At 42.0% G+C, this 18722-nt stretch overlaps 1 protein-coding gene across 6 annotated transcripts in view; it reads left to right on the plus strand.

Annotated features, from left to right (window-relative positions):
* The window catches only part of FRY (FRY microtubule binding protein), a 228467-nt gene that overhangs the window by 207576 nt on the left and 2169 nt on the right, over positions 1–18722 (plus strand). For all 6 annotated transcript variants that reach the window (XM_063394764.1, XM_063394762.1, XM_063394765.1 and 3 more), the window contains 4 exons: positions 6500–6649; positions 8163–8261; positions 8709–8792; positions 18330–18440. In XM_063394764.1, the coding sequence (XP_063250834.1) occupies positions 6500–6649; positions 8163–8261; positions 8709–8792; positions 18330–18440 (444 nt within the window). The remainder of the gene's footprint in view (positions 1–6499; positions 6650–8162; positions 8262–8708; positions 8793–18329; positions 18441–18722) is intronic.

Here is an 18722-nt window from a genome sequence, read left to right on the forward strand (position 1 = left end):
TCAGCAGACTTTCAGCGGCCACCTCCATGGCAAAGATCCCAGAACCTGAGGATAGAGAACTTAGAAAACACAAATTGAGCAATTGACTTTTTCTCAAAGAATGCATGCAACATAGGATGTGGACGTAGAAACCCACTGCAAGGTCCAAGGAAAACTGACCATAGCTATGTGGCAACATCAACACTTCCTACACTTGAGATGATGGCTGTACACCAGCCAGAGAATTTTGCTCTTGTTCTAGAGCTTGGGAAACTGTTTCGTCCCCCTGACGTCTTCGTCTTTTTCTTCGCCTCCGAGTTTTCGGGCTTGGCGTGGGCTCATCATGACCCACTGCTTTACAAGTTTCTGCAGTATGGTCTGGACCCACACCTTGTGCGCAGAAAAACAAGGGAGTCACTTTCTGTGCCTCCTTTTCCTGTTCTCCACTAGGCTGAATATCTGCCTGTGTCTCATGTCCATCATTCTGCCTCTGTTCTGCCGGCTGTGAAGCAGCCGTTGGGGTCATCACCATAGAATCACAGGTGTTTAGAACTGCACAGGTCTGGACCATCTCCAGGACATTAGAAGTCTCCGGAATGGTTTCCAGGAGCCTCTGGCAAGCAGAATTAGCATGGCTTCTTGCTAATTGCTCCAAAATTATCATTGTCAAAGTTATATCCTCGACTCTCGTCTTTAAAAAATGCATCAGACGCGATATAAATTCATTAAAAGCTTCCTCTGGCTTCTGTGCTATGTCTAAGAAGTCTTCCTTTGGGGAGAAGGATAACTTGGTTTTTATCAGTGCAGATATCCCTATGTATCTGCACGAATCTAAAACCCTGAAAGAAAGGCCAGCTTGCACATCAGGGCAAGCATATTGACTCCTCCCCATAAGTAGGTCAACTCCGACCCCAAACAAGGGATCATCTCGAGGCAGGTGGCTATTTTTGACAGCCATTTGTCCAGCTAGGAATTTCCAATTTCTTTCAAAGGTAAAAACCTGTTGAGGTTCAAGCATCATTGTTGCAAGACCTCTTATTACATAAGGAAAGATCAGATTCTCAAATTCTGCACTGATCCATTGAATTGCCTCAGTGAAGCTTATATTATCTTCTGCCACGTCCCTTGATAAGGGAAACGGGACTGCCCATGATGGGTCATCATGGCTATGATTCTGTGGAACCACGTCCACAGCTCCCTGAACTGGCTTGGACAAAGCTGCATCTTCAGGCAGCAGCTCTCTTAGGTCAGCAGCCTGGTTCACCTGCGGACTAAAAGCCTCATCCGATTTCATGACAGGGAAAGCGTGCACATCAGACAACGCTTTTGCCCCGTTATCATCTCCCACAGCCGACCCGGCCCCGTAGGGGGGGTGGGCGGGGGACAGTGACTCGCTCAGACTCCTCTCTGAGCGGGGGGGCGATTGTCGCTCTGGGCAGGGAGGCGTGGCCGACGGGCCACAGCTTTCAGCTCCTGCCCGGCCAGCCGATGGGTCGGTGGCCAGGTCGGCGGCAGCAGCGGCAGCCGAGAGCCCCTCCCGCTCGGCGCGGGGGGGCATTCCCCGAGCGGCAGGGAGGGGACGCGCGGCGGTGCCGCGCGGCGGCGCGGGGGGGCTGTCCATCGCGGGTGGCCCCGCAGCGGCGGGCAGCGTTGCGCCCAGCCCTCCCCCCGCGGCGCCGGACCGGCACCGGACGCGTGGGGCGGGGCGCGGCGCGGTGGGCGGCGGCGGCGGCTCCGCTGCGGGCACCGCACGGACCGCCGGCGGCGGCGACCCCGCGCACAGCATTTGGCGCGGCGGGGGGACGGGGCAAGGAGGGGCCGTCCCCGCCGCTCTCGCCTGCCGAATCCTGCGCGGAGCAAGTCGCGGCGGGGCGGGGCGGGCCGGGGAGGCGGCGGCAGGGGGCGGCGCCGGCAGCGCCGGGTGTGGCGTGCACGGCGGCCCCCCCGGCTCCCCGCAGGGGGCCCGAGGCGGCGCGGCTCCGCGCGGCAGCTGCAGGGCGGACCCCGCAGCGGTGGCGGGCAGCGGGGGGGTCGCCGCGGCACGGCGGCCCGGGGCGGCGCGGGCGATCCCCCGCGCTCGGCGTGAGACCCGATGCCGAGCGCTCCGCCCCCTCGGCACCCCAGCTCCCCGCCCGGCAAACCGCGCGGAAAAAGGCGGACCGAAAAAAGCTTCCCCGCCCTTCCAAAAACCCCGCTGGGCGCGCCCAACCCCCGACATGGGGGTGGGGGTCTCCTGCATCGGCTCTAACCCTGCAGAGCAATCCTCGTCAGAAGCGACGGAGCTCACAGGGGAGCCAGTCCTGCTTCCTGTCGAAAGCCCAGAATCAACTTCAAAGTCCTCTCCAGCCTCTTTTAGAAGTGGGAAGACTGTTGTCCATGCCCGTAAAAGAGTGCCTGCCTTAGAGTTTCCGTCAAGGACGGCAGAGAAAAGGCTTTTTCCCAGGGTTCTCCATGGGCCAATATAAAGTGCCTTTTCAGCAGTATAAAAAATTCCAAGTTTCTTTCCCCAGCTAAGCAGTTCTCTCACGTGTTTCCTGGTCAAGTCAGCGTCACAGGACAACAAAAAGGAGTGGAGCAGTTCCATCATCAATCGTTCCTCTGAGAACATCGTGGGTTTCTTCTTTTTGCAGCTGTAGAAGGCAGATTTTTTTTCTTTCTTCTTTTTTCTTTCCTCACTAGCTTGCAACTTGACCACGTGGGCGCCAGTTATCACCGTGGAGGCCCAACCAGGAACACAGACTGGGGACAGAGATCTGGGTGCAACAAGAGCAGCAGGGCAGAAGCCCTGCCCTTAGTTTATTTTTCCATTATATACCTGTGGCAAGGTGACCATGGATTGGAGAAGGGTATCGCCACCTCTCCTGTCACATTGGTCCAGGAGGCTGTCATTCAACCTCCCCTTGTCTTGGAGAAAGTATTCATAACATTGCCAATATTTACAAAACATGGTCCTGTGTTTACAATTCACCAGCGTGAGAAACTGCACGTTTCTCCTTTAATATGAACGCTCAGCAAACCAGGAAAATTCATGGCAACAACTAACCTGATATGAAAGAAGCAGCCTGTAGTCAGAATCTCTTCTTCGTCATGTTTCCTCTGTGCTCCACTGGAACTGAATGTCTTATCTACCTGCACTTGTCCTCCTTTAAACATTATGCCACTGTATGGGTGTCTTATAGGCATTCTTTTAAACACTGATAAATAACCATTTATTTGGAAGGAAAAAACCTCAGTGCTGACTTGAGGGTTTATTCATGATGTCAGCTTTTCTGTCTTAACCTCTGTCCTAGAGTTTAATAGCCCTGTCTGAGTGTTTAGAGACTTATTTGTCGTTGATTCTCCTCTTTGGAGAGGTGAAAAGGAACTGGTGCCACACTTCTGAAGACTCAGTAAATAATACAGTGTCATGAAAGACCTAAACATTACTTGTGAAATACCTGTTTAACTCCAAATCCTAGTATGCACACACTTCATGTGCTGTTGTGCATGTCCTATATTCAGAAGATATCCTAATAATTTTCTTCATTTGATATTAAAGGAGAGAGAGAAAAAGGCATTAATAGAATCAAGTCACAATTTTTAGCTGGAGTCACTGCCATATTTTTAGTTTATAAAAATAACTTTGTTCTTCTTTTCAGTGTTAAAACATAAGAGTTTTTCCCTTATTATTATAAGGGAATATAATATTATATTATAAGGGAATATAATATTATTATATTTTCCCTTATTATTTTTGTAAGATCCCAGCTTGTCTTGTCTTTTGTAAGATCCCAAATTGTATTTTGATTGCACTATTAAACTTTACTATTCATCTGCCAACTTTGACTTTTGACCCTCATTAACAGGAAATTTCAGAAGCAAGTCCTGTATGTGCTAAGCTTGCAAAGCAAAGTACTGCCAAAATACTTGACTGTGAAACAAAATCCTTTTTTGGAGGAGCTTGTCAACTAAATACTTGGTGAAGTGAAAGAATTGCATTTACCAGGGCACCTACATTTCAGTCCTGTATCAAGTTAATGGTATCTTGGATGTTTGCCCACAACATACTAAACTTGTTTAAAATTCCTAAAATTATTGAAGTACTTTTCCTGTAAACGAGTCAGAGGTCAGAGATCTCTGGATTATTTTTACTTCTGCCTCTTTATAGTCCCTCAAATTAAACGTCTTTCAACAGGCCAGACAGCTGCAAGACAAGTAGCTTTCAGATCTAGCAAGTATCTTCCACAATCAAGCCCTTTTGTTATGCAAAGTGCTCCTCCCAGGAGAGGAAACCTGAGATTAAGAAGAAAACTTTCTGAGAATATTTTTTTATTATTTACATGGACACAAAGCACAGTGACTATATGCAAGTATATATTTTAATATGCTGACAGCTGGCATTACTATTCACAGCAATCCCATTTCATAAAATATGTACTGCATTCAGACCTTGCTTGATAGATTTCAGTCCCTGTAGTCTGTGCCCAGAAGGACATAGCTGAGATGATAATTTATTATAGAACTGTTAGTCGATGTAATGGCAAAATAAATATATTTAGTGAAGTATTATACATAGATAGCAAAGTACAGTCTCTCACTGTTTCACACTTAATAATTTAAAACACTCTTCAAGACCACTATCAGCTGTAGATTGATTTTTGCTTTTATGAATATCTGAAAAGGAAAGGAGTAGAGGAAAAATATCTGTTACTTTTTCTGTAATCTGTCTCCTTCACTGCCTCAGATTTACAAACTCAATTGTTGTTTCCTAGGAGGGCATTGCAACAACTAAACAGGCTACCCAAAGCCTTGAGGAGACTGTGACCTTGAATATTTTAAGACTCAGCTAGTTAAAAGCACGTCTGGCACAATCTGGAGTTAGCAATAGTCCCACTTGAAGGTTGCATCAGATGTTCTCCAGAGGTCCTTTTCAACCAATGTCTCTTAGAGTCTCTTTCATAATTTATCGTTCTAAATTTCCCTCCACCTCTTTGTTCTCAGCTAGGTCTTTTCTGTTGGTTAAGCTCAAATCTAGATCTCTTTGCTTTGCCAGGAGAGTTATCAGCAGCAGTTTCACAAAGATTTGGCTGAATTTTTCTTTCCAGAAGACATCACAGTAGTAAATCTCCAGTTGTCACCAAGCCCTATGACTCAGATGATTCTGCCAGCTACTTATAAAAATAATCGCTTACCTGGTTTGGTGGTAATGAGTGATAACCCCTTGCCTCTAACAGACTCAGTGCAGCAGAGAATTTGTACAGTGTGCTGAGTGAGGTGTGTAGCACTTTGTTTCTGTGTTGAAGTAAGCTGGTGAAAACAGTGAGACCAGTATCTGTCTGCCTGGTCCTAACTGTGCTCAGATGGGCAGTTTGAGAGGCTTTTGAGAGGGATTCGCAAATGAGTAGTTATGAAATTGATTGGTACAGGAACTCTGACCATTTTATAAATCATTGATAGTGTATAGCCTATTTCCAGCTTGAGGACCTATTTCATATTTAAAGAAAATCATTCAATTAAACAGCTTGCGTTATCAATAAAGTCTGAATTCAACTCACCTGATTTTAGGTTCTTAACTTCCACGCACCAGTGCAGGAGCAGTAACAGGCTACTTCTGTGTCTGTCATCGACACTGGCATTTGGGAAGTGCTTCTCTCCAGTGAGGCATACTTATGGTACAGGTCCTAACTTACATCACTCAGAGAAATGCCTTTGGTAACTTGGAATGAATCGTATAAAAATGTTGCATACATTTATTTTTAAAAATATTCTCATGTTGCTCCTAACTGCTGAGCATTTGGCCTTAGTGAGTGAGATATATTTGGGCAGTGAAAACTGATAGGTATTTCTGAAGATCGTTGTTTCAGTTGGTGCGAGTTTAATATATTATTTTTATACATTTTTCTCTTTATGTATTAGTCACTTGAAAGCACAAGAATGTTTCTGGAAGACTAGACTGGTTTAGGACTGAAAACATTAAAAAAATCTGCTGAGAAGAATAATTCCTGGATGCAGTGCAGTATTTCTGGAATCTTCCCAAGCAGCAGTAAAGTTTTAGTAAGAAGGTTCTTCCCACAGGGGAAAACAAAAGGTTTCTTCTGGTTTTTCTGTGCTGCTGTTTGGCATTAGAATGTTCATTATATTATGTGATTAGCCACTTGACAGGAATATTAACAAAACAATGCCCGGAATGGGCAGAAAAAGTAATGTGCTGATCAACTCTGCTAACCCTGTAGAGACAAGGAAAAAAAAGCTGCCTGTGGCTAAAAGGCTTATAAAGATTGATTCATCTTTACAGGAAAGAATGTCTTTCAGTAGTAGGTTATGATGAACTCTGTAATTAGTTTCACAGCTGCCCAGCTGTACACTGTCTCCAGCATAATAACTCTTATTCAGTATCCTAGAGCAGACATTCAGTTCTCCACAGGGAGATGGTCTCTTTTGCACTTTATTATGCAAAGAAAAACAACCATGCCATTTGTTTACAAAGGAAAGAATCTCATACTTGAGTAAATAATCTAATGAACTGTATTTTGCTTTCCAGAATATTCAGAAAAGATTCTGCTTCCTAACCTGTGATGCAGCTAGTTACCTGGGAGACAACTTGAGAGGAATAGGCTCCAAGTTTGTGAGGTCTTCTCAGATGTTAACATCATGTTCAGAATGTCCCACCCTCTTTGTAGATGCAGAAACAGTGAGTATATCCCTTCAAAAAGGCATGTACTTCATTGCAGTGTGTTATTTTACTGGCTGTTTCACTTTTGAGCAACTCCTGAACAGATATATCAAAAAGGAATTCTCCTCCTATCTTATATTTTTATCTCCTGTTCAGAAGCATATTTCTGTTCGTTCTCTGTATTATTTTGTTAGGTGAGTAGTGACAGATGGGCAGTATAAAATCATAGACTCACAGAATATTTATGATGTGTTGAGCTTGTGTGCTAAACCCCAATATAAAACACATGCCTACTGGATCTAGTTGGCTCCACAGATTAAAAAGAAGAGCTATTTTGTACCTAGTTCAACATGAAAGATGGTAATATGTGTAGTGGTTTCGTTTGAGTCAACTGTGATGTGAGCTGGATGATGCTGGCTGAACATGATCCAGGCTGTGCCCAGGGGGCCAAGAAGGCCGATGGCATCCTGGCCTGGCTCAGCCATGGTGTGGGCAGCAGGAGCAGGGCAGTGACCGTCCCCCTGTGCTGGGCACTGCTGAGGCCACTCCTCCAATGCTGTGCTCAGTTCTGGCCCTCACTGCAAGAAAGACCCTGAGGGGCTGGAGCGTGTCCAGAGAAGGGCAGCGGAGCTGGGGAAGGGTCTGGAGCACAAGTGCTGTGAGGAGCAGCTGAGGGAGCTGGGGGTGTTTAACCAGGAGTAAAGGGGCTCAGGGGAGACCTTACTGCTCTCTACAGCTGCCTGAAAGGAGGGTGTAGCCAGGGTGCCCAGTGGCCTTTTCTCCATGGCAACCAGTGCAAGGACAAGAGGGAACAGGATCAGGTTGTGCCAGAGGAGGTTTGGGTTAGATATGAGGAAAAGTTTCTTCACTGAAAGAGTGTTAAGTATTGGAACAGGATGCCCAGGGAAGCAGTAAAGTCACCATCCCTGGAAGTGTTTAAAAACCAAGATGATGTGGCACTTTGTGATATGGTTTAGTGGACATGATGGTATTTGTCAAAGGTTGGACTTGATCTTGGAAGTCTTTTTCAACCTCACTTATTCTATAAGTCTATAAAAATATATGTTAGGGAATGAATTAGATGGCCTTCCCACTGTCTTCATTCTGGCTCGTGTTTATCCAGCTGCATCAGGACAGTGTGACCTCCCACACTGATGTCTAGAGGCAGAAACTGGCCAAGTGTAATCTTGGGCCCATTGCTGTGACCATGGAAGAGCTGTGCCTTACATCATCAGAGAGCTGTGGAGAGAAACTGCTTAAGCTTTGTGTACTGTTTCATTTTAGAGAAGTCCTCTGCTAAGTCACTAAACAGAACACAATTTCAATTCCACATTATCCTAGGTGCAACTTTTGCTGTTGACTTTTCAGTATAGTATTTTATTTATGTAGATTTTTGCATAAATGTAAATATTTTTCAATGTTAGTATATGTAAATCCAAGTATTATTTTGCAATATCTTTCCTATACTGTCTACCAGTATTTGCATTCTTTTATAGTGACATTTACAGACCCTTTGATTTCATTTCTCCAGCTGCTCTCTTGTGGCCTTCTTGAGAAGCTGAAGTTCAGTGTTCTGGAGCTGCAGGAGTACCTGGACACATACAACAACAGGAAGGAGGCAACACTCTCGGTATGCTGAATTATGCTCTTGGTCTTGTCTGTATACTGGGGCCGTGTCAGGAAACTGCACATCCACTCAGATCTGTTTAAACTAACATTCTGTAGAAAAACATGTTTCAGATCCTGGATTCATTGAATGTTTCTTCCTGGAAAAGAACTAAAAAGTAGCTATTGTATCCCCTGATATTAGAAACAACGGTATCTTTAATATCCCTGGTCTCTCTCCTATTATTCATTAATTAATTTTCTTAGCTCATGCAATTGAAATACTAATAGAAATCAAGAGTACACTTTTAAAATTATATTCAAAGCAAATTGTCATAGGCTATGGTAATAAAAAATTCAGTTCCAATTTTTTATTTACATGATGTGATGTGAAACTAAAATATTGCTTATCTTTCTTTGAATCAAACCATAGATCTTATTCATATTTTCTTTAAATTCTTTCTGAAAACAGTGGCTTGCAAACTGCAAAGCAACATTTGCTGGGGGCTCACGAGATGGAGTTATTACCTGCCAGCCAGGGGACTCTGAAGAGAAGGTAATGAATGACCAGTGTTATTTCTCTCCCATAATGGGACATATGTGTGATATATCCTGTTCTTGAACCCACAAGAGCCTGCTCTACTTCCTCCTTGATTCTCTGCTGGGCTTGGGCATAATCCAGTTTTTACACTTTAGGCTTGAAGCTGTTGTTGTTGCCTCAGTTCTGGCCACAGGAAACAGAAGTATTCCCAGGAGGTTCTTCTGCTGTCCTACTATAGACAAAAAAGCAGAGCTGACCCTAACCCTGTGCTCTCCCTTTCAGAAGGGCGTTGCAGCAGCAGTTTTCCACAGTGTCTCTGAAAACCATTCCTGCTGTACTCTCCTTCCATGTTACTCCCATTTTATCTTTGGCTGTTACAGTCTCCATCTGCCCAACAGCAAAAATTGCCCGGTTGAAATACACTTAAATCAGTAGTTACAAAACAGTGACTGTCAAATGGCCAGCAAAATTATTTGTGCTGTAGATAAGTATTAAGAGCTAAGGTAGAATATCTCTTTATCAATTTTTAACAAAAAGTTCATACACACAGGTACGTGTATATTTATTTGTTTGTTTGCATTTCTTGATTCCAGTTAAGGAACAGTATTTTCATATATCAATACCCTCAGCAGTTAATACTGTTATTTGATATACTAAGTGTAGGAAACAGATGATATCTTGGTGATGTGTAATGAGTTAAGGAATGTTATTTTGCTGGGATGTTTCTTTTTGGAAGACAGAGTGGAGGGATGGGGGGATGAGGGGGCTAGACAGAATTAGCCAAAATTGGGAAGCAACACACAGCATGTAGAGAAAAGTGACATTTCTTCTTCCTATGTATTTTAACTTATAAAAGGTAATTGTGACATATTCAGAACACAGACTTGCCTGTTGTAACCATGTTTTTTTCAAATAACTTGTTTTATTCTTATGTTGGTTTCAGTTTGTCTGTCTTCTCTTCCAAGTCATTTTATTTTCTTGTCTTTATCTTAACCTCTGTTTCCCATCTCTATGTATTTGGCTTCTTGTCTTTGAACTCCCTTGATTTTTGATTTTTTATGCCATTTTCCAAGAATCCCAAATCCTTGCCACCCCTGCATTTTGGCTTCCTTGACCTTATTAGCAAATCTGATTTTCTAATAAATCCCCTGGCTGCAATCACGGGCGGTGGGAAAATTGTTCAGTCTTCCCCCACCTAGCACTGGCACCAGCAAAAGTTAGGCACTTGCAGGGCATTTAAATAAGATACTGTCCCTTCTGTAATTGTGATGGTGTGCAAAGAAGCTACAAATGAGCTATTCTCAAGTCTAAAAAGAGACCTGGAATACACAGCACTGCCTCTCCTGCGAGAGGGAGGTGGAGTGTATGGCACTAGTGGGATGTGCATGGGCACTCCGTCCCCTCTGATGCACAAACACCCTGAACAGTGACTGCAGACTGTGGTGTTACATATCTTGCTGTAGGCAGCCTAATCCTCTTCATCTCTCTTTTGGAAATGCATAGAATGGGATGGACAATGACACATCTTGCTTATCAACTGCATTGTTTCCTTTTTGAAAAAGTAAAGAAATAATGCCAAGGAGAAGGAATAACCTGTGTACTTTGGCTTGCCTAAACACATCTAGAAGTTAGTAAATGTCATGTTCCACTTGTGTGGATTTTTATAACTAGACATTCTCTGTTTCAGAATTAAATGTGTGTTTTGTGAAGCCAGGGTTGGTATTTGTACTCCTAATCAGACAGACCGAAAAGAAGGGTTTCTCATTCCTTCAAGGAGTCCCTGGTTTCTCCCCAGCATTATTCATTCAGGCCAAAATGCATTATTCCTTGGAAGCTGACAGGATGAACAGGCATATTTCTTTTCTTCCCCTACTCATTCACCTCAGTTGAACCAGCTTTTCCCAAAGGAACAATCTGTTTATTCAACGAAAGTGTAATGGGAGGAAGAGGCCAGGGAAACTGAGGAAATGCAATTAGGAAGGGACAAGGAAGAATTACTCCTAGACTGACAAGTTTTGTTTTCTTATCTTTCCTCTCCACTTCTCCCTCAACATGAAAGGCTAAAGAATCTAATAATTGTAGGGGGGTAAAAAAAATCTGTCCTACAGTGATAGTCACAAGGGAACCTGCCCAAACTCTTAAACTCATTGAGGTTTAGTCTAGGGCCTGAAATCCTGCTGAAAACTTCTGTCCTAAAAAAATTGTTTAGCCAAGCACAAAACCAGGCTGCTCCTGGAAAAGGTTCAGAATGAATTGTAAGGAAGAAAAAGCAACAGCTTGCTCTACACGAGACAGAAATCTTAGATTCTTAGAACTCCCCACCTGGTAAAAAGCTCGAGAGGAAAACAGACCCCTTTACCGATGAGACAGATGTGAGGCAAAGTCAGCATTGTCACAAGTGGTTGCATCACAAATGCCTCCTGATGCTAGTAACTAATTTGGGACAGTTTCTCTAATCAGATCTTATTTCAAAATAATTGCACATGATTTGTTGACTATTGTTACTGAAAATGGGCAAAGGCAAAAATTGCTCATTCTGACATTAAAGAAGCTTGAAATAGAAGTTGTTTAGGTCAGCTGCTAGAGCTAGCAGCTTTTCTGAAATTGGGTAAAAGCTTCATGTCCCAGAATGTCTTTCCCCTGCCTTATTATTGCAACAGATTACATGACTTGGATGTGTGTGATTTGTAAGCTTTGATGCTACTTTGAGCAACAGAGTCTCAGTGACATAGGTGTCAATTTATAGACAAAAGATAACTGCACATGCCATTGTGCTGTCTGTCCAGGTGTTGGGCTTAGGTGAGTATAGCTATCAGTAAAATCTTCAGCCTTATTAAGAAAGGATTTTTTTTTAATGTAGTCAAAGACTGGCTCCGTTTGTTTCTTTGTTTGCCCTTTTGCAAAAAACTGTATTTGGAAGATCCTCTTTTTCTTGTCAATTAACCCTGCTAATTCAAATAAGTGTTTACTTCCCAAGGAGACATTCAGTTTACTCTGTAAGTCCAAAGTCAGTATAAGCCTTTCTCAAACCTTCCTCACCACAAGCTAATGGATGTGGGCTTTGCAAACTCATACTGTTAATGGATATTTAAAACATGCTGCGCCCCATAAAAATTTGTCCCCAGAAATCAGAATATACCTGCTGCTGTGAGTTTCCCTGTGGCTAAAGGTACAATCACTCTAGGCCACCAATAAGGCTGGAGGTGTATCCACTGGGACCACAGTCATCTGGAGCTGAGTTGAGATACAGTAAAGTTCAAGGCACAGTGAGACCACTGTTAAGCTAGAAATTCTTAATAGTCAATTATCTGACTGTTGTTTGACAGCTCCATGGCTCAACAATGAGATAAAATTGGTCCAGGTAGGCAGCTTTTCTAAAGGAGGAACACAGCTGTGTGTAGATTTCCCCACACAGAATTGTTTCTACTATCCTTCAAGTCCAGTGGATATTCAGGAATGCACAGCATATCCTGTTCTCTCTGTCTCTGGTATATATACAAGTTTGTGTATATACTCAACTTCCTAGATCATGGGAAAAGATTCTGTCTGCTGACATATTAAAGCAGATAGAATGCCTTAATAAAATGCACTTGTATTTATTAAACCCTTGCATGCAGTGGTTATTTTGTTATGCTGGGATTCTCCTGTGCCAGTAAATGACTGAAGACTGAAGTAATTATGTAACTGTCATCTCTTTTCAGTATGTAAAAATGATTCCTCGAAAAGCAAGAAAATCTGAGATCTAAAAATTAGTGCATTGCTGTCTTCCTGGTCTGCTAACAGTATAAAACAGTAATACTAGGAGTAAAAAACTAAAAATGCCAAAAACTAAAACTATCAAAGTGTTGCTGCTAGGGAGTGTGTCTTTCTTAGATGCTGCATTTGCTGGCTGCCTAAAGAACTGTGCAAATGATCCAAGTACTCTAAACGTTTGGTATTTTCAGCTGTCAAAACCACTGATTGTGTAGTGTCTATCAACTAATCTAAGACATACCCTTACCCTAAGAATTAAACCAGAAATTGAAAAGTGTGAAGGCTGTGTTCATTTCCCCTGAGCCCTTGCTGCGGAATAAAAGAAATATCACTTAAGCAAGTAATTAATCTCTTTTCAACTTCCAAGGAGTCTTTCATTTTATGCTGAAAGAGAGAGGAAGTTACAATCATTATATTGGAGTGCAATATGGAGCTGAGCATCAGTAGCTGGGGGAAATTTTGTATCCAGTATATTTTCTTCCTTCATTACTGAAGAAGGGTTTTTCATGTAATGTGAAACCCCTTCCTCACTCCTTTTTTTTTTTTTTTGCTTGCCCTTGTTTTGGAAGCAGTACAGAGGAGACAGTGTTTTCTGGCAGAAAAGACCATGGAATTCACTTATTTGCTGCTTCCGCCTCCCTCTTCCCCCCTTCTTTAAAGTAAATTCCATGGCAAATTAGAAATTATATATGAATTCCAGTATTTCTGAAAGTCAAAGTGAAACTTGGTGGCATGCTAAACTTCAGAGTAGCTTAAGAGAGACAAGATTTGAAAAACACAAGCCAGCACACCTCTGAGTTTACTGCAGCACAGTGATCTGTCTGCTCTTGTCCTCCTTTTATCTTGAATTTAGCTTTATAAAGCTTCATGTATGTGAACTGCATGGAAGCCAAGATATAAAGGGTTTTTTTGAAGAGTACTAAATAGGAGAAAAAAACTATTCAAGCAATGTTAAAGGAAAAAAATTAAGCATCACAAGAGCTTAAAGCTTAGTTTGTCATGGTTTTATAGAAAAGCAGTGCAGCATTTGGGGCAACACTTGTCATACATATATTTTAATAGTAAGGCCAATGTAAAGAAAACAGACTGAAATACTCCGTTAGGCTCATCAAAGTTAATATTATTTCACATATCTGTATTTTTTGCCTTTGTATTCATGGTAAGGTAAATAATTTTAATAAGAATTCCATGTACTTATTAACACCGTGTGCATCTGCACTGATATTAAATTATAACTGGGCAGATGTGGTTGCATTTGTTACTTACAGCACTTACATGATGACTCTCTTCATGTAAAATGTAATGAGATTGTAATATTTATAAAATAAGAAAAGCTGCATTAAGTGAACACAGAGTGCAAATGTTAGTTACTGGCAAAGAAAAGAGGAACACTTGTGTTTTGAAGAGAGCACTTAGTCCCCTAATCTTTGAAATGCTAATGTAAGTCAATTAGAATTTTTATTATTATTGCAAAAGGACTTACACTGACATTTTAATAGCTTCTGAATTATAAACCAGTGAATCATTCCTGGTGATGGGATACAAGGCTGTCTCAACATGTGGCATTGCCATGTATTTAAACAAAACTGCATTTTCCATGCACTTTTTTTCTTTATGATAGTCATAACTTGAAAGTTATATGCAAAACGTTTCCATTTTAATGTGCCAAGTAATAAGCCCCGCAGCCGTAAAAATTATCCTGCCAATTTCATTAGATCTATTTGTCATAAAAATAGAAGTACTTCTAAACAAGAAAATATTTAGAAACAGCAAAGTTCAGTTTTGTTCATCACTTGAAAATCCTTCCTAATTTTTTAGTACTTTGCTATATGAGCTCTTTTTAATAATTAATATGAGCTGTTTTTAGTATTTTGCAATATGAGCTCTTTAATACTTTAAATAAAAGTATTATTTCAAGAGTTTTCTAACTCTATTTCTCTGTAAGTTCTTGAGCTACTGGGTGGGATAAATCTAAACTAATAAATCTGAAGATCTAACTGAGGATATTTAGACTGGAATTTACCGTTAGAATCAAAGCTTGATTTTATTAAGAATGCTGTGCATGTTGAATGTGATATTCCAACCAATTATCAGGTTGAGGCAAGCATTGCTAATACCGCTGACAAGTTATGCTATTACAGATGGGCTGTGCTTCCTATTGCATGCATTACACTGACACTATACTTTCTTTCCTTTCCTTTTCTCCTGTGCCATGCTTGCTGTGTAGCAAATGGAATCTCTTGCAGTAAGTTGAAGTTCTTTCATATTTTTTGTCCATCTGTGGATGGGCTAATACACCTCAATTCTACTGTTTTACTTCTGAGCATGTTTTCTTTTTTTGTTATAGTTTTCCTATACAGTACGTGGTTCTAAATGCAGTGACTAAAATAATTTACTAATGTGTTGTGTTTTGTGAAATCAAAAAATACTGTGCCAAAATTCTGACACTCATATGCTGTTTCAAATGGTCATTTACATACATGTTTACGAACCAGTCTTTTAAATGGATGTAATATGCTGGGGCAGGAAACATTTCTTGTGATTTTAAAATTAGTAGTTTTTCATTTGTCTTAGTGAAAAACTACAATTTATAGTTGGCAGTTACACTTCCAATGGACTTCGTGTATATGTTGATGAACAGTGTCACCATTATTGGTTGCTAATAATTACTCAGAAAGAACAAAAATTGAGTTGCTTGATACTACAGTAACTAAATACTGAGTCAAACTAGAACCATTAGTTTGACCTTGATTTGTTTTCATTCAGTTTAGCAGCCAGAAGGGTGAAACTGAATTATTGTTCTCCAAGGACTAAAAAAAAACCAGTGTTACATGCCAAGCTATCATGTGGGTTTTTTTTTAATGATGTTATGCTTGTTTTCAATTAATTATTAACTCCCTGACAGCTCCAACTATATGTGTATGTAACTGCAATGTAGTGTTGCCAGGTGTCCAAAATTTGAATAGAGTGACTTTGATCCCTGCTGGGGAACCTCAGGCTGTGTCCCTACCTGCAAGCTGAACAGGACCAGGAGGGAAGCGAGTGTCCCTGGGCTGGCGCTCGCTCGGGTGAGCGGTCAGCGTCTTTCCTGGCTGGGCCACCAGCCAGCCCCTGACATGCCTGAGCATGGTTTGAGAGAAGACAGAAGCCAGAGACATCTCCAGGAGGCCAGATCTAAGCAGTCAGTCTTTATTTTGGGAAGAGAATGGTTAGCCACACAATTGCGAATCTGTGCCCTTGGTTACAGAGAACAGCCCCTGGGCAGGTTTATTTCACTGGCAGTGTTACTCATGCCCTAGCTCTTTGTTCTGATGGACTATGTCCCTGTCCACAAGTCAGTACTGCCCTAGCACATCTGCTCCCCACTACAGCTCTGCTGGGCCTTCTTTCTGCATTTGTGGGTCCTTGCTGTCATATCCAGTCTGGTGGGATCACAGAATGGTTTGAGTTGGAAGGCACCTTAAAGATCATATGGTTCCAACCCCCCTGCCATAGGCAGGGACACTTTCCACAATACCAGGTTGCTGAAAACCTCATCCAACCTGGTCTTGAACACTTACAGGGGTAGGGCATCCATAGCTTCTCTGGGCAATCTGTTCCAGTGCCTCACTACTTTCCGCGTAAAGAAATTCTTCCTAACACCTAATCTAAATCTCTCCTCTTTTTGTTTAAGGCTATTGTCCCTTGTCCTACCACGATCTGCCTTTGTAAAAAGTTGTTCTCCATGTTTTTTTTATGCCCCCTTAAGTACTGGAAGGTTATTATAAGATCTTCCTGGAGCCTTCTCTTATCCAGGCTAAACTCTCTCAGCCTCTCTTCACAGGAGAGGTGCTCCTGATTCTGCCCAGGATGTGGTTTGTCTTCTGGGCTGTAGGCACACACTGCTGGCTCATGTTCAGCTCTTCATCCATGAAAACTCCACAGGGCTGCTCTCAATGAGTTCCTCTCCCAGTCTGTGCTCATGTTTGGTATTTCCCCAGCGCAGGGCCAGCCCCTTGCACTTGGACTTGTTGAACCTCATTAGATTTTCATGGGCCCACTTCTCAAGGTGTCCATGTCCTTCTGGATGGCGTCCCATCCTTCTGTGTCGTCTGCAAACTTGCTGAAGGACTCCTCCTTGCTGAAATTCCTCCCTTCCATTTGGGACAGGAGCACTCCAGTGCTGCCCAGCAGTAACAGACATTAAAGATAACAACGCAGATACCAGATCCAGAATAACACGGAGCTCAGACTGGGCAAATTTACAGTGCTCAGCTCTGCTGCTGTGGTGGTGCTGAGATGTGAGCAGCCTGGCCTTCAGCAGGACAAACCCTGCTAGGCTGACACCTGCTGGCATAGCATTATCCTCCTGCTCCCACTTTCCTCCCTTGAGAAGGAAAATAGCTCTGCCTTATCTTGGCAGTGCCCTTGGCTGTCTGTTCATAGATGGCTACTTGGTGTCCACCTCACCCTGATGAACAAAGATGAAATTTGCTTTTGACCTTAGCCCCTCAGCCTTGTGAGGCTGGTACAGAAATCTGGGGAACTGGAAGGCTAAGCTGTAGTTCTAATTCTGGCCTGTTAATAAAAAATGTGGCACTTAAATGTTGAACCATATGTAAATAGAACTCTTCAGTCAAATTAACATTTATAATGTATTTTCTATTAGTGTTTGTGCTGACACTTGCACAGTCCCAAATTCAGCAAAGACCTGCAGCATGTGCAGGTAACTAAGTATGAATGAAGTGCTTTAAAGAAGCACACATGAATAGCTTCTTCTTTTCTGCCAATTTTGGCATGAAACTCTGCTTTAGTTCCTCCAAACAGATGGAAATATCACTGAGCCCACCCTTCTTCACGGTCTCTTTCACAGTAGGCAAATCAAATACAGTTGGAAGTCTGTAATGCTTTCCTGCCAAAGGGTCAGTACAAGGTCAGGACTTGTACTTGCAGGATTTTCACTTTTTATATAATCAGCCAAAGAATAAATGTTCCTCCCTTCTTCACCATGATCCAGCCATGGAACTACAAGATTCCCCTCCTGTTAGACACAAGAATACCAGGAACCATAAGCATATTAACCTAACCTCTCTGGCAGCCATGCCCATCACCCATTATTTCAATGTGTCTGGCATCTTTTATGTCATGCTGCACTTCACACTGGGAGAAACAAGGGAATATTCATAGAGCAGTATCTACTCAATCTAGGAGAATACTTCATAGAAGCCAAATATCCTCTTACACATTAAACTCCATCCATCTGTTGTATAGTTTCTTTAAGACGGTGGAAAATCCATGAGCAGTGTTTTAAGTTCCAGGGCTGGCATTTCCTCCTTCTCACTCCTAGATGGATTTATCACCTCTGTTTCTTTATCCTTAGAGGAGCAGGCAGGAGCTTTGACCATCTTGGACAACTGTTTCACAGCTTCTCTCTTAGATTTCCATCCCTTACAAGAGCCCTTCAATCACATCTAAAATTCAGGAGTTTCATGTTCTGTGCAGGAAAGTCACTTCCCCCATATTCTGCCTCTGCTTTCCAGCTGCAAACTGGAGACAGTGAAGCTAACCAAAAGAGAATGTTTTGAGGCTGATGCTGACATGTGCTACATAAGAGCTAGCCATCATAATTTTATTTTCAATGTCATATATGACTTAGCTGCAGAAGAAAAATCATTACTTGTTTTCTGAAATAGTATATGATCAGTATACAGTAAAATAATGTTTTTGAGAACAGTCTTAATGTATTTTGTTAGTTATCAAAAATTATCTAAACTCACTAATATTTATTAATTATTTCTTGTCCTACAAATTTTTCCTTAGCAATTGGAACTCTGTCAGAGATTATATAAACTGCACTTCCAGCTGCTGTTGCTTTTTCAGTCCTACTGTAAACTTATTGGACAAGTGCACGAAGTGAGTTCCATGCCAGAGGTATGTAACAAACTACAAAGTCCTATACTAAAAATTGCACTCTGTTTTCATGTTCTTATTTTTTCTTTCTATGGACTTAACAACACAGATCACACTATTTCACCCTGACTATTAATCTGCAGTCATACATAATCAACTAAATACCTTAATGTCCTGAAATTTTAATTCTGTAATGTTTACAAGCCTTTTCCTTTAAATATTTTTGACATGGCACACTCTCACTTTTGACCCAAACAGCTTTTTGTTTTTAGATAAGTCTGTGTATCTTATTTTTTAAGAACT

This window comes from Prinia subflava, chromosome 3 (genome assembly GCF_021018805.1).
Source record: "Prinia subflava isolate CZ2003 ecotype Zambia chromosome 3, Cam_Psub_1.2, whole genome shotgun sequence".
NCBI classification, from domain to species: domain Eukaryota; kingdom Metazoa; phylum Chordata; class Aves; order Passeriformes; family Cisticolidae; genus Prinia; species Prinia subflava.